This window comes from Bos indicus x Bos taurus, chromosome 5, assembly GCF_003369695.1.
Source record: "Bos indicus x Bos taurus breed Angus x Brahman F1 hybrid chromosome 5, Bos_hybrid_MaternalHap_v2.0, whole genome shotgun sequence".
Classification (NCBI taxonomy): Eukaryota; Metazoa; Chordata; class Mammalia; order Artiodactyla; family Bovidae; genus Bos; species Bos indicus x Bos taurus.
The window spans coordinates 17741095-17756055 of NC_040080.1; the positions used below are offsets into that span (position 1 = coordinate 17741095).

The following is a 14961-nucleotide window of genomic DNA, read 5'->3' on the forward strand; positions in this document are numbered from 1 at the left end:
GATGGCCTCTCAGAGCCCTGAGAGCCCCCAGGCTACACTGCAGGAGCCAGGTCTGTCCCTTCCCAGCCTTAATACAGGTCCCGTGAGTGTGGGGAGGGTCATTCTGTGTGTTGTGATGTTTGTCTCCACTTTAGGCTTCCTGTCAGATGGTGAGGACAATGACTCCAGGTCCGCTCCAGGTAATAGAGATGGACCCACCTCAGCTGGGCTTTGGGAAGGAGAGTTTCCCTCATAGAGACAAGATGTAAGGGGAACAGTCTTCCTTTGATGGACCAGAGGCATCCCTTTTGTCCAGACAGGGTCCATCCTTCCCCTTCTCTGGCTGTTCTGTGATGTCTCACATTGGGGCTGGGCTCTCTGTGTCCAGAATCACAACAGGCACACAATGTTTTTAAAAAATAACATCTGGAAAGCACAATTTGACAAAATACTTTAGTAATGCTCAATGGTATAAGAGTTCCTTTGAGAAAGATGTGTAAAATCATGTTTTGGCTTATGGACACTTCAAACTGAAACATGGTCTTAGAGAAAAAAGTCTTTTTAAACAAGGTGCCTCTATTAATGGCTCAGAAACTCTGGGTCAGAAGGGATCTTAGGTATTTCCCAGACCCACCCACTTACTGTGGTTTCATCTGACCCCCGCTCTGCCTCAGAAGCCCCAGATCAGAGGACCGATGCCCCTGGTGAGGATTATGATGATGCTGAAGAGGTACCAGTGCCTGGGACTCCTCCTGCCTCTCAGGGGAGTGAGGCAGAAGTGCCCCCAGAGAAGGAATATCAGATGAGGTCCTCTCAGACACGTGAGTGGTGTTAGCTGATTTCTTGCAATCTTTTCTTTCTGTCCTGGAAAGGGTTTATTTGAGCTCCTCAAGGCCCAGCCTCTCTAGAGTTTCAAATTTAGGTAATCACATGCATTTGATGACTCAGATGGTAAAGAATCTGCCTGGCGTGCAGGGGACCTGGGTTTGATCACTGGATGAGAAGATCTCCTGGAGAAGGGAATGGCCACCCACTCCAGTATTCTTGCCTGGAGAATCCCATGGACAGAGGAGCCTGGTGGGCTGTAGTCCATAGGGTCACAAAGAGTTGGACACGACTGAGTGTCACTTCACTTCTCAACCATATGCTGTCTTTAATGCTGTCATACTCCTTGGCAGTGAGGAATTACTCTACTTTTGGCACTTATGTATCTATACTGCAACATCAATTTTCACTTTATATGTAATATGCTTGCATTAGAATTTACGGATTAGGGCATTTCCTGACAATCCAGTGGTTAGGACTCTGAGCTTTCACTGCTAGGAACTGAGTTCAAATGCTGGCCAAGCAACTAAGATCCCACAAGCATTGTTCAGTGACCAAAAGAAGAAGAAAACTTACATATTAATTGAGCATATTTACAAAATCCAAAAATAGAAAAAATATTTGATAACACCTCTGTGCTGTCTTATACATGAAAGGTAGCTAGAGATTTTTTAAAAATGTACTGCAGTATTGAATTTGTGAGTCATTCTGATAATTTAAGATGAGCTCTGTTTATATGTCAGCACTAACATGTACAAATCTATGATACATGGTCAGTCAGTTCAGTTGCTCGGTCGTGTCGGACTCTTTGCAACCCCATGGACTGCAGCATGCCAGGCCTCCCCGTCCATCACCAACTCCCAGAGTTTACTCAAACGCATGTCCATTGAGTCAGTGATGCCATCCAATCATCTCATCCTCTGTTGTCCCCTTTTCCTCCTGCCTTCAGTCTTTCCCAGCATCAGGGTCTTTCCCAAAGAGTCAGCTTTTCACATCAGGTGGCCAAAGTATTGGAGTTTCAGCTTCAGCATCAGTCCTTCCAATGAATATTCAGAACTGATTTCCTTCAGGATGGACTGGTTGAATCTCCTTGCAATCCAAGGGACTCTCAAGGGTCTTCTCCAACACCACAATTCAAAAGCATCAATGGTACACGGTGGCCTTAACATAAAGCCAATTAGGTGGTTCATGGACTCAGTTTGAGGTCAGCTAAAGTTGACTGTGTGGATCACAATAAACTGTGAAAATTCTGAAAGAGATGGAAATACCAGACCACCTGACGTGCCTCTTGAGAAATTTGTATGCAGGTCAGGGAGCAACATTTAGAACTGGACATGGAACAACAGTTTCAAATAGGAAAAGGAGTACATCAAGGCTGTATATTATCACTCTGCTTACTTAACTTATATGCAGAGTACATCATGAGAAACGCTGGGCTGGAAGAAGCACAAGCTGGAATCAAGATTGTCGGGAGAAATATCAATAACCTCAGATATGCAGATGACACCACCCTTATGGCAGAAAGTGAAGAGGAACTAAAAAGCCTCTGGATGAAGGTGAAAGAAGAGAGTGAAAAAGTTGGCTTAAAATTCAACATTCAGAAAACGAAAATCATGGCATCTGGTGCCATCACTTCATGGGAAATAGATGGGGAAACAGTGGAAACAGTGTCAGACTTTATTTTTTTGGGCTCCAAAATCACTGCAGATGGTGACTGCAGCCATGAAATTAAAAGACGCTTACTCCTTGGAAGGAAAGTTATGACCAACCTAGATAGCATATTCAAAAGCAGAGACATTACTTTGCCAACAAAGGTTCATCTAGTCAAGGCTATGGTTTTTCCAGTAGTCATGTATGGATGTGAGAGTTGGACTGTGAAGAAAGCTGAGCACTGAAGAATTGATGCTTTTGAACTGTGATGTTGGAGAAGACTCTTGAGAGTCCCCTGGACTGCAAGGACATCCAACCAGTCCATTCTAAAGGAGATCACTCCTGGGTGTTCTTTGGAAGGACCGATGCTAAAGCTGAAATTCCAGTACTTTGGCCACCTCATGCGAAGAGTTGACTCATTGGAAAAGACTCTGATGCTGAGACGGATTGGGGGCAGGAAGAGAAGGGGATGACAGGATGAGATGGCTGGATGGCATCACCGACTCGATGGACATGAGTTTGAGTAAACTCCAGGAATTGATGATGGACAGGGAGGCCTGGTGTGCTGCAATTCATGGGGTCCCAAAGAGTCGGACATGACTGAGTGACTGAATTGAACTGAAAGTCTAATTTGCTCCAAACGGTTCAGTAGCTGAGAGAAGACACTCATTCTCTGGAAAAGAACATTTCTCCATCTGAGGGCCCATGTGGTCCCTCTGGAGGGGCCTCTGTGGATGCACCTGTGATAGTATTTGTGGACATTTGGGAAGAGGAGTCAAGTCAACTAAGAGCAGAGCTGATTTGTGAGTGAGGAACTCGGGTTTTCCTTTCTCCACTCTCTCTCTCTCTCATTGTGATTTCACATCTGTCTGTTGTGAGAGAAGAACATTTAAATTCATTGTTATGATTCTTACCATTCCTGGGCATCTCCTTGCTGATTGTGTAGTGTGGAGGCAGGTCTTCCTAGAGCTCCTGTGTGAGCACAGGTCTCCTGTGATGCAGGGTTTCCACATGAACTGAGGCTCCAGAGACTCTACATGGACTGGATCTGAGAGGATAGCCTGGGACCATCCTCACTGTAACTGATATGAAATAGCCTGAGTCTCCTGCCCACACCTGGGTTCCAGGGATGCTTTGTCATCACCACATGCTTAACTTGCTTCCACCACACTGTCTGGTCCCCTTGTCTCAATTCTAATCATATTTCTCTTTCCTCTTTCAGGCTCTTCTCTAAATGTCTCTAGAGAAGAAGCTAATCCTGGGGAAGGAGAAGAGAGGCCCTGGCTGCTCCAGAGGGAGAAAGGGGACCCTGAGTACGATGATGTTGAACTCAGTGTCCAAGGAACATCCACAGTGACTTTCTGGTGATGTTGTATTAAATATGAGATGAAGCCTCAAGTATTCTAATTGCCTGTATTTCAATAGAGTAATGCTGACCTGTAATTGTATTACATGAAAATTGCTCAAAATGAAATATTCTGAATAAAGTAACTTTTTTGCTTTGCTGGTAATTTAGCAAGTTCCATGTCAGATGCTTTTAGATGATTGGCCCTCAAACACCATTTTCCTCAAAGGAAAAACATGAGTGCACTGTCCTGTTTTCTTGCAAACTTCAAAGGCTAATGAGATCATGACTTTGCCTGGGATCACAAATTCTCCAGGTCACTCTTACTTAGAAAAAGAGTCTAAACTTGGTCCACATTCACATCCTCCTTTCTAGCAAGATGAACTTCTCAACCAAAAACTATAGTCAGAACCTGAAAGTAGTGTTATTTTATTTGGTGGGAATGTTTAGGACTCCAGGCCCTGGAGACAGCATCTCAGTAACTCTGAGTAAACTGCTCCAAAAAGGCAGAAAGGCAAGTCAGGCTATACATGAGTTTGCAACAAAGGGAGCAGGCAGTCTAAAGATCAAAGATCCGGTACCAAGTTAAGGAATTTAGTATTCTATGTATGGGAAGATGCAAGCCTCTGAACTCACTGAATTCAATTGTTTCATATGCAGCTCAGTTATCTGGGGCCAACCCTGTTTCCCTGTTCACCTTAAGGAGCGGCAGATGGCTGCTTCTTGCTTTCCCCCAGCTCCTCAGCAATCACCATGGGGGGTGGCAGCATCCGCTGGATGCTTTGGGAGCCCTCATTTACATTTGGAGGCCAGAAATCACTGATGGCTGTGACATTTCTTGTTTATTGATATGGCAGGAAATATATTCATTTCACAAACTAGTGGAAAAAAACTAATCCTGTATCTTTCCTGAGATGTCACATCACCTGTTTTTAACCTGTTTTTGGGCACCAGAGTTGGGTGTCAGTTTCAAAGAGGGTAAAGTTACTTGGCTGGTGGGAGAGAATGGATACAACTTTCCTTATCCTGACTAAATTTTCACAGGCCAATTAAAAATGAAACTCTGCACAACTATCTCTTCCTTTTTCATCTCTCATTCCCTAGGTTACTTTATCTGTTTATTCCTCAAGCTGATACAGACTCCTCCTTGCTCTTCTCCCATGTCTAGTTGGTTATCAAATCCTTATCAATCCATTCTCTCCTCTCCATCACTTCCTACTATTTCTTCAGGACATTGCTATTTCTTGTCTCTCCATTTATCTCTCCTTGTAAGTGAATTATATCAGCTTGCATATCTCTTCAAGTTGATGGAGGGCATATTGGTGCTCACCCATACCCTGCATCCAGGTCAGACAAGAGGGCAAGAAAGACCTAAGGAGATGCGATCTAGAGGAAGGGATGTAGACAGAATGATCAGGAACCTTTGTCTACTTGTTTCAAAGATGTGGATGGAGGGGTCTAATATGACTAAACTCTTAAAGGAAGAATTTCAGACTAATGGGCTTCTCTGAAAACATATTGTTTCAAGATTGCTTTAATCTGACTACATGATCCTGCTGTGATTCTTGAGGGTAGAGAGAGCTGTCATGTAGGAGTCCCTAAGTCAAGATTACGTTTACCCACCCACCCACCCCCCATGCCATTGTGGACATGTGGAGAAGCTGCTGATCTAACATAAAACCTGAGAGTGGTGGCCTGGATGTGAGCTGAACCCACCCAGTTACTTGGTTGATGCATGATCCAGAGCTCCGATCTATACTCATGCCTTCAGTCCTGGTAGTTCTAGGCTGTGTTTGGGGATGGGAAGATGCCCAGGACTTCTGCCAGTGAAGCTCACATGGCCATTCAGCATTGAGAAGAGATGAAATAAATGACATTTGATGAAAGAAATAAAGCATATCCAACAAGAAGTTCAGTGAACTCCAAGAAAACACAAATACACTATTAAACAAATTCAGGAAGAGAATATGTGAACAAAATAAGATTTTTTTAAGTATTTATTATAATTTTTGTCATTGTTTTTAATTTTTGGTTGCACTCAGTCTTTGTTGCTGCCACCGGCATTCTCTAGTTGTGGCAAGCAGGGCTACTCTTCCTTGTGGCTTCACTATGCAGTGGCTTCTCTTGTTGTGAAGCACAGGTTCTAGATAAGCAGGTTTCAGTAGTTGCAGAATGCGAGCTCATATTTGTAGCTGAAGGGTCCAAGAACGTGGGTTCAGTATTTGTTGTGCACAGGCTGAGTTGCTCCACAGAATAAATTCAGATTTTTTTAACAGAGATAGAAATCATAAAAAAGAAAGCAAACAGGAAGTTTACTGATGGCTTAGTGGTTGGGATTCTATGCATTTACTATTGTGGCTGGATTCAATCCTGGTCAGGGAACTGATATCCTTCAAGCTGTGCAGTGAGGCAAAAGAAAAAAAGAACCAAACAGACACATGAACCAAACAGAAATTCTGTTGCTTAAGATTGCAGTAAATGAAATTCAGCAAAATGAAAAATGCTACAGAGAGCATCAGAAACAGCAGAAGACTCTGTAAGGCCGAAGACAAGACAATTGAATTACCCGGCCAGGGGACAAAGGACAAAAAAGAACAAAAAAGTGTGAAAGAACCTGTGTGAACATTCACAGAAACAACCTGCACATTACTGGAGTCCCAGAAGCAGAAGAGAGGGAGAAAGGGACAGAGACTGTACTTAAAGAAATAATAGCAGATAAGTTCCATATCTGATGAGATGTAAACATCCAAGTTCATGTAGCTAATAGGTCACCCCTCAGAGTTCATTCAAAATTATCATCTCCAATACATAGTGAGAGAATTTTAGAAGCATCAAGAGAAAAGCAAATGCTCACAAAAGAGAAATTCCCTTAAGAATATCAGTAGACTTTTCAGAAGAAACCTGTCAAGCCAGGAGAGAAAGGGATGATATATTCAAACTGATGAAAGTAAACCTACCAGCCAAGAATACTTTTATCAGGAAGGTTGTCTTTCAGAAATGAAGACGAGATAGACTTTCCCAAACAAACAACAGTTGAGGGAGCTCACCAACACAGGTTTGCCTTACAAGACTTCTGAGGGGAGTTTTTCAAGCTAAATGAAGGATGTTAAATACTATATGAAAGAAGTGAAAATATACAACACACTTGTAAGCCTAAATATGTAATCCAAATCAGAATACTCTCACACTGTAATATGGTAATGTGCTAACCAATTAACTCTAGTCAAATATTTTGTTATTGGATATAAAGAGAGGTAAATTCTGACATCAAATACAGAAAGTATAGGAGGGGATAAAAATGTAGAACTTTAGTGTATGATTGAAATTAATTTGTTATCAGATGAGTATTATATAGACTGTGTCTATGTACGTTTTTCTTGCTCAGTCGTGTCCAACTTTTTCAACCCCATGGACTGTAGCCCACCAGGCTCCCCTGTCCATGAATTCTCTAGGCAAGAATACTGGAGTGGGTTTCCATTTCCTTCTCCAGGGGCTCTTCCCGACCCAGGGATCAAATCTGAGTCTCCTGCATTGCAAGCAGACTCTTCACCTTTTGAGCCACCAATTATATCTATAAGATGCTTCATGTGAGCCTCATGCCAACAAAAATGTAAAAACCTACAGTAGATTCACAAAAAGTAAAGAGAAGAGAATCAAAGAGTGACATTATCCAAAATTATCAGTTCACAGTTCTAACTGTTGCGCAGAACAGTTGAGTTGTCCTGGTCTCTTAAAGCATCCTTCTAGATCAGCACAAGAGGACTTTCCTTACACAACATGAAAGACTAATTGGGCTGTTCTTTTTTTTTTTTTTTTAAGCCAAAGAACTCTTTCTGCAGGTCATATCCTTCCTTATGTCAGACAGACAGTGCAGCTGTACTTTTTTAATTGCAAGTTTTCTTCCTGTGATATTCTTGTGTGGTTTTATTGAAAAACTGCCAAATGATAAATCATACAAATAGGCTTTCTCCTCTGTTGGTTCTGATCAAGACTTAATAAGAAGCCACATGTTAGTACGTTGTGGTTTGTCTTGTGTATCCTTAGAGATAGAGATTTGCACCGTTTGTTGTGACATGTCTGTTGATGATAAGCTCCTTCTTCTTGAAAATCAATTTTGCCTTGGTAATTGCTGAAAACATTTGCCTTTAAAACAAAAATATCAGTTAGCTAAATGATGTCTTCAAAAACAGTTCTTTATATTTGTGATAATTTCTTTTAAATGTCTGGCATGGTGCCATTCAGTCATTCAGTAAACATTAGCTGAGCATCTCTTAAGTTACAGAGACTGGAAATGCAGAGCTTATACACCAGTACAGGCCTCACTCCAATTCTGGGCCCTGGCAGAGGCCTTGGTTAGCATGCCCAGATGGGGAAGGAAAAGAGAGTCTGTTCACAGACTTTTAGATGTTAAAGGAGGAATGCATTTTGCTGTGTTTCTAGTGTTCTTAGGCTGGTCTGCAGGCTGGACTCAGCTGCACCAAAGCTCCATGTGCTATACAGCATCAGTTCATAGAGTTCAAGTCTGAACAACCATTCAGCCTTTGAATCCTGAGTGCCACCCCAGTGGCACTAACCTTGGGTTTAAGAGTGACCACCCACAAGAACTGAATAGCTCGGGAGTTAGTACATCAACTGTGAGCCAAGGTGGATTAATCATGAAGCTAATGAGGCTTCACCTTCAGGGCCTCTCACTGCACCAGCCCCTTCCAAGGCCTGGAGGCAGGGGAGGGCTCCCTAGCACTATGCTCACAAGGACATAGGTTTTCAATGAGCCATTTTCTTGGGTTGAGGAAAAGAAGCAATTTAGTAAGATTATTTCTTACCCAAAGGTGAAGAAGTTAATTAATTTAGTGCATGAGCACTATATCCAGGAATCATATTTGTTCTGGAAATCAAGGAGAGTGACATTGAAACATGTATAATATCATATATGAAACGAATCGCCAGTCCAGGTTTGATGCATGATACTGGATGCTTGGGGCTGGTGCACTGGGATGACCCAGAGTGATGGTACGGGCAGGGAGGTGGGGGGGGGGGGCGGGTTCAGGATAGGGAACACGTGTATACCTGTGGTGGATTCATGTTGATGTATGGCAAAACCAATACAATATTGTAAAGTAATTAACCTCCAATTAAAATAAATAAATTTATATTAAAAAAAGAAGAAACTGAAGAGGTTCAGAAAGCAAATGCTGCCTTTTCATCAGTACAGTATTGGTGGAAGGCTAAGAATAAGATCAACAATTAACTAACTCAGAGGAAAAGAGAGCTGTTTAAAAATGAAGGTCAAGATGCTAAGAGTCAAACTGAGAAAATGGGAGCCTGACTATCAGCGCTGACTGATGTAAAGGGAAAAGGAGATGTTCTTAAACAGGACTTAGATCTAGTTGTTGGTCAGTCAGACATGGTGACTGGGAACCAACCAAGCCCAACAGGGGAAGCAAGGTGAGACCTGAGGGAGGAGCTTGGGATGAACACACAGAAGGAAGAGGAGATCCAAGAAAGTACCTGCTTCATGTGGCAGATTCTGTCTTCTTTTCAAGTCTTTCTCCTTTGTATCCATCAGAATAGATTCTGCTCTGCTGCTGGAACAAGTGATCCCCAAATCTCATTCACATAAACACACACACACACACACATACACACACACACACACACATTCATCACAACCTACAGATGTCTGTGGTCAGTGAGGCTCTTGCACCTGCACCATCTGGAACACACAGCTTCTGGGGCAGGAAGGAGAGAGACTAGAGTCACACTTGGGCTTTTCATGCCTCCACTCGCAAGTGACACAGGTGACACCACCCACGTTTCATTGGCCGGAATGAGTCACTGAGGGCTAGAAATACAACCATTTGATGAGTATTACTGTCTATCCACATCCTTCAGTGGAACTCTTGATAGCAGTGCTGTCAGTTTTTTCTCACCTTGGAGAAGCTTCTGAGGTACAGCTTTGTGCAGAAATTGAATGTGATCTGGTCCACCCCGAGTGGGATTTGAAGGCATTGTCTGTTGAATTGCTTCATCTGGTGTGTCTCTGACTCCTTACTCCACTTCAGTCTGTGCTGAGTGGGATTAGTCACATCTGTGTCTCTACTGTCTCCCTCTTCTCCCACAGTTTTCACTAACTGCAGGGTTACTTTCAGCCGTTGTTCTTGCATTCATTTCTTTAATTATCCAGTATTTCTTAAGCTGTTACTATGTGTGTTTACTTGGCCTTAAAGAGACATTGAAGAATAAGACATAGTACTTGCTCTCAAGAAGTTCCCACTGTGGAGATAGTAAGCAAGTTTTTATAGACTAAATAGACACAGCAGTAATTTTGAGCTAGAATGATCAGAAAGAGCTTCACAGAGGTGACAGCTCTGTGCATTTAAAAACATATGAAGATTTAGAAGCAGCTATTTGTAGTGGACTTGAAAATGTGTCCTTCAGAATTTATGTAGGCATAAATGTAGTATTTTCTCTTTTTTATAATTGATTTAATCTTGCTCACCTATAAGGGGTATTTGTGTAATTAAAAAATTTCAATAAAATTAACAGACTATCTCATTTAAAATGTGTCCTTCAACTTAATTCAGTAATAATTATCTCACTGATTCTAGGTTCCCTGCCAAAATTGGTTTTTCAACAGATATCTTCACTGTTTCTCCTCCCAAGATGGTGTCTGGGACAAAGGAGTTTCTTACTCTCCAGTGGAAGTGGGGAAGCATCCTTGGTCTGCATGCTTTCCATATGGAATCAGCCTGTCTTTGATTTAGTAGCTTTGATCTGTTCTGGTTTCTGGGCATCAGAAGCTGGGCTTGTGAAGAAATGAATGAGGCCAATTCAGTGCCAAGCACTTTGTTAAATGTTGCTGATCATAGACTGGAAAGTGCTGAACAAGGATGATGGGCTGGGCCTCAGCCAGCTCATGACCTTGCGCCTTCCTTCATGCCCTTGTGATTAAGTGGTCATTGATAAAGGAGCCTTTACTAAACCCTGTAATATCCATGCAAGAAACACAGATGATGAGGTGAGTATCCAGTGCTTTGAAGTGTCAACCCAGACCCTCAGCAGTAAAAGTATGGGGTCCTAACCACTGGACCACCTGCCAATTCCGTAATGTTGTATAGATAAATTTTAAGTCAAAACTATTTTCTACTTTAGTCACTCTGATTGGTCCTGAGGCAATGTCACTTGTGCAAGGATGGTTAATTATTATCTTCCTCAGAAAACAGATGAACTTAGCCTCTTAAACCTCCATTTTCTCATGTGTAATTTGGGAACAGTAATGCTACATTATAATGCTGCTGTAATGTGCTGAATTGTTTTACAATCTGTAAGGCCAAACAGTTAGCCTAAGTGAAAGAAGGGAATTCTTTTCGTTATTTACTTCAGCACTTCTAATTCACTACTGGATCTGTTGAACTTTTTTATTACAAAATTTTCTTCCTGTTACAGTCATATGTTGCCTTCACTGAAAATGTGCCAAATGATAAATATATCAACATCCTGCCCACCCCGTCATATCTGATTAAGATCAGAGCACAAGACTTCATGATCTTCACTGTCAGTAAGCTGTGGTTTTTCTTCTGTATCTTCAGATACAAGGAAAGTTACAGCATCTATTCATTTTTAGAACTGGCTATCTCAGCCCTGCTCTGGAGATGGGCTGTGTTTCTTTCTGGATATTGGAATTTACTGCATTCACCGCAGAAAGGCATTGTTGTGAGCCACGCATAGCTCATATCTTTTAATAGTTTTGAAATACCTTTACAACAAAGGATGCAACTTGTGTTGTTAAGTTCGCACAACAAGTTGAATTATGTTTTCAAAGAAAAACAGTTCTTTTTAATAGGAATGATTTGTGTAAAAGGTCTATCAGAGTACCATTCATTCATTCTTTCATTCATTTATTCATTAGACATAGTTTGACATTTTTAATTAACAGGCATTGGGGATACAGAGTGAATTAGACTTTTACCGAGTAGATTCCAGCTTATAAAGTAAAATTAGCAAGGAAACAATTTAATTCATGATGGTAAGGTCAGGTCCATGAGCAGTAGAATGGGGCACAGAGAGAAGGGGTGAAGTGTGGAAGACTCACAACTCTGATTGACACCAATTACCATCACAATATGTGGTTTCTGGGAGATTTCTGACAGATCTGGTCAAGGCTCTAGGTGAAAAGTGAAAGTTGCTCAGTCGTGTCCAACTCTTTGCGACCCCATGAACTATACAGTCCATGGAATTCTCTAGGCCAGATTACTGGAGGGGGTAGCCTTTCCCTTCTCCAGGGGATCTTCCCAACCCAAGAATTGAACCAGGTTCTCCTGCATTGCAGGTGGATTCTTTACCACTGAGCTATCAGGGAAGCCCAGACTCCAGGTAACAGAATTGAATTCCTGTTCTAGAGTGCCTGTGATTCCCAGGAAGGGATAGAGAAAGATGTCCTAATAATGTTTCTGTACCACTACTATGTCCTACTGCTAACTAGTGGTTATAATATCACTACTAATGCCAACTCATTTAACCCTTACCAAAATTCTGTCATCTAGGCCCAAACAAAACCCGCCATTTGTAGAGGAAACCGCTACACAGAGAGAATGCAAGAACCCTGTTCAAGGTTGCATGCATGGTATGTGGCTGAGCTGTGAATTAGGACAGGGCAGACTGACTCCTGAGTCTGTTCTCCTGACCCCTGCATTGCACTCTCTCAAGTTCATTGTGGACACAGCCAGTTGCAGTCCTCCCTAAAACTTTCTTTCTTCAAATTTTTGATGAGATTGGACACTGATATTTCTTTATGTATCAGAGGAGATGCACCTTCATCCGAGGGTGTGTTGGTCCATGCTGACCCTGCACCCCCAGCTCTGGGGTACAGGGAGTTGTGGGCACCACATGCCAGCCCTGTTAACTCCTCCATGTTTAGGGAAGATCCCCTGCAGAAAAATACTCCAGTATTCTTGCCTGGAGAATTCCATGGACAGGGCAAACTGGCGGGCTACAGTCCATGGGGTAGCAAAGAGTTAGACACAACTGAGAGACTTGGCACCCCACTCCAGTACTCTTGCCTGGAGAATCCCATGGACAGAAGAGCCTGGTAGGCTGCAGTCCATGGGGTCGCGAAGAGTTGGACATGACTGAGCGACTTCACTTACGCTTTTCACTTTCATGCATTGGAGAAGAAAATGGCAACCCACTCCAGTGTTCTTGCCTGGAGAATCCCAGGGACAGGGGATCCTGATGGCCTGCTGTCTATGGGGTCTCACAGAGTCGGACACAACTGAAGCGACTTAGCAACAGCAGTAGCAGCAGAGAGACTAATACTTTTGCCTCACTTTCCAGCCCACCCTTCCTTATAACAGGGTCTGGAGCCTTCAAGAGTGTCTTACCTGTGAGAGCTCCATCCTCAGGTGAGACCGTGTGTACCTGATTCACTAAACAAATCCCTGTGTCATCCGGTGGGAGGGATACTGGACCCCAGGAAGCATGTCCTGTGTTCTAGGTGTCTGGCCAGTGGTTTCTGATGATGGTGTGGATTCCATAACTGGGTAAGGAATGGTGAGTCTGGGCCCAGAGGGAGTAGAGAATCAACTCTAAGTGAATCAGCAGATCCTGGTCCTATTCCAGCACCTGAGTTTAAATTCTAGTTCTGATATTTATGATCAGTTTTTATCATTAATATGTTAAAGGCCCAGATATAGAAGGAAATAGGGCCCAAGTACAGTCACAGGGCCAGGGAGTGAGAGGACAAAATGAAAAGTAAGTGATTCTTGTATGTGTGTTTAGTTGCTCAGTTGTGTCAGCCTCATTGCTATGCTGTGGGCTGTAGCCGACCAGGCTCCTCTGTCCATAGGGATTCTCTAGACAAGAATCCTGGAGTGGGTTGCCATGCCCCTCTCCAGGGGATCTTCCCAATCCACAGATAGAACCAAGGTCTCCCACATTGCAGGTGGATTTTTTACTGTCTGAGCCATCTTGGAAACCCAATTCTTGTATAAGTAATGGATAAATATTAGCATATTTAGAGGGAGAAACTTTCTCAGTCATGTCCAACTCTTTGCTACCCCATGGGCTATACAGTCCATGGAATTCTCCAGGCCAGAATACTGGAGTGGGTAGCTTTTCCCTTCTCCAGGGGAAGGACAGAGATCTCTTCAAGAAAATTAGAGATACCAAAGGAACATTTCATGCAAAGATGAGCACAATAAAGGAAAGAAATGGTATGGACCTAACAGAAGCAGAAGATATTAAGAATATTAAGAAAATGTGACAAGAATACATGGAAGAGCTATACAAAAAAGAACTTAATGACCCAGATAACTACAGTGGTGTGATTACTCACCTAGAGCCAGACATTTTGGAGTCCCAAGTCAAGTGGGCCTGAGGAAGCATCACTATGAACAAAGCTAGTGGAGGTGATGAAATTTCAGTTGAACTATTTTTAAGTCCTAAAAGATGATGCTGTGAAAGTGCTGCACTCAATACGTCAGCAAATTTGGAAAACCCCGCAGTGGTCACTGGACTGCAAAAGGTCAGTTTTCATTCCAATCGCAAAGAAAGGCAATGCCAAAGAATGCTCAAACTACCACATGATTGTACTTATCTCACACTCTAGTAAAGTAATGCTCAAAATTCTTCAAGCCAGGCTTCAGCAATATGTGAACCGTGAACTTCCAGATGTTCAAGCTGGATTTAGAAAAGGCAGAGGAACAGAGATCAAATTGCCAAAATTCGTTGGTACATAGAAAAAGCAAGAGAGTTCCAGAAAAAAACATCTATTTCTGCCTCACTGACTATGCCAAACCTTTTGACTGTGTGGATCACAACAAACTGTGGAAAATTCTTAAAGAGATGGGACCACCAGACCACCTTACCTGCCTCCTGAAAAATCTGTATTCAGGTCAAGAAGCAATAGTTAGAACTGGACATGGAACAACAGACTGGTTCCAAATTGGGAAAGGAATATGTCAAGGCTGTTTATTGTCACCCTGCTTATTTAACTTATATGCAGAATACATAATGTGAAATACCAGGCTGGATGAAGCACAAGCTGGAATCTAGATTGCTGGGAGAAATATCAATAACCTCAGATATGCAGATGACACCACCCTAATGGCAGAAAGCAAAGTGGAACTTAGGAGCCTCTTGATGAAAGTTGAAAGAGGAGAGTG

General features: G+C 42.5%; 1 protein-coding gene across 1 annotated transcript; it reads left to right on the plus strand.

The window, feature by feature from the left end:
• Nucleotide 1: 1 nt before the first annotated feature.
• Nucleotides 2–3943, plus strand: LOC113893407 (antigen WC1.1-like). The gene is made up of 4 exons (XM_027543409.1): nucleotides 2–50; nucleotides 135–179; nucleotides 654–800; nucleotides 3677–3943. Exons 1-4 carry the CDS (start codon nucleotides 2–4, stop codon nucleotides 3820–3822), a joined length of 387 nt encoding a protein of 128 aa, XP_027399210.1. The 3' UTR covers nucleotides 3823–3943.
• The last annotated feature ends 11018 nt before the right edge of the window (nucleotides 3944–14961 follow it).

Bases quoted from the DNA above. Each gene is read 5' to 3' on its own strand.
- LOC113893407 (XM_027543409.1), top strand. From the start codon at position 2: ATGGCCTCTCAGAGCCCTGAGAGCCCCCAGGCTACACTGCAGGAGCCA. The intron at 180-653 runs GTAATAGAGATG...GCTCTGCCTCAG, and splicing joins TGACTCCAGGTCCGCTCCAG to AAGCCCCAGATCAGAGGACC. The intron at 801-3,676 runs GTGAGTGGTGTT...TTCCTCTTTCAG, and splicing joins GATGAGGTCCTCTCAGACAC to GCTCTTCTCTAAATGTCTCT.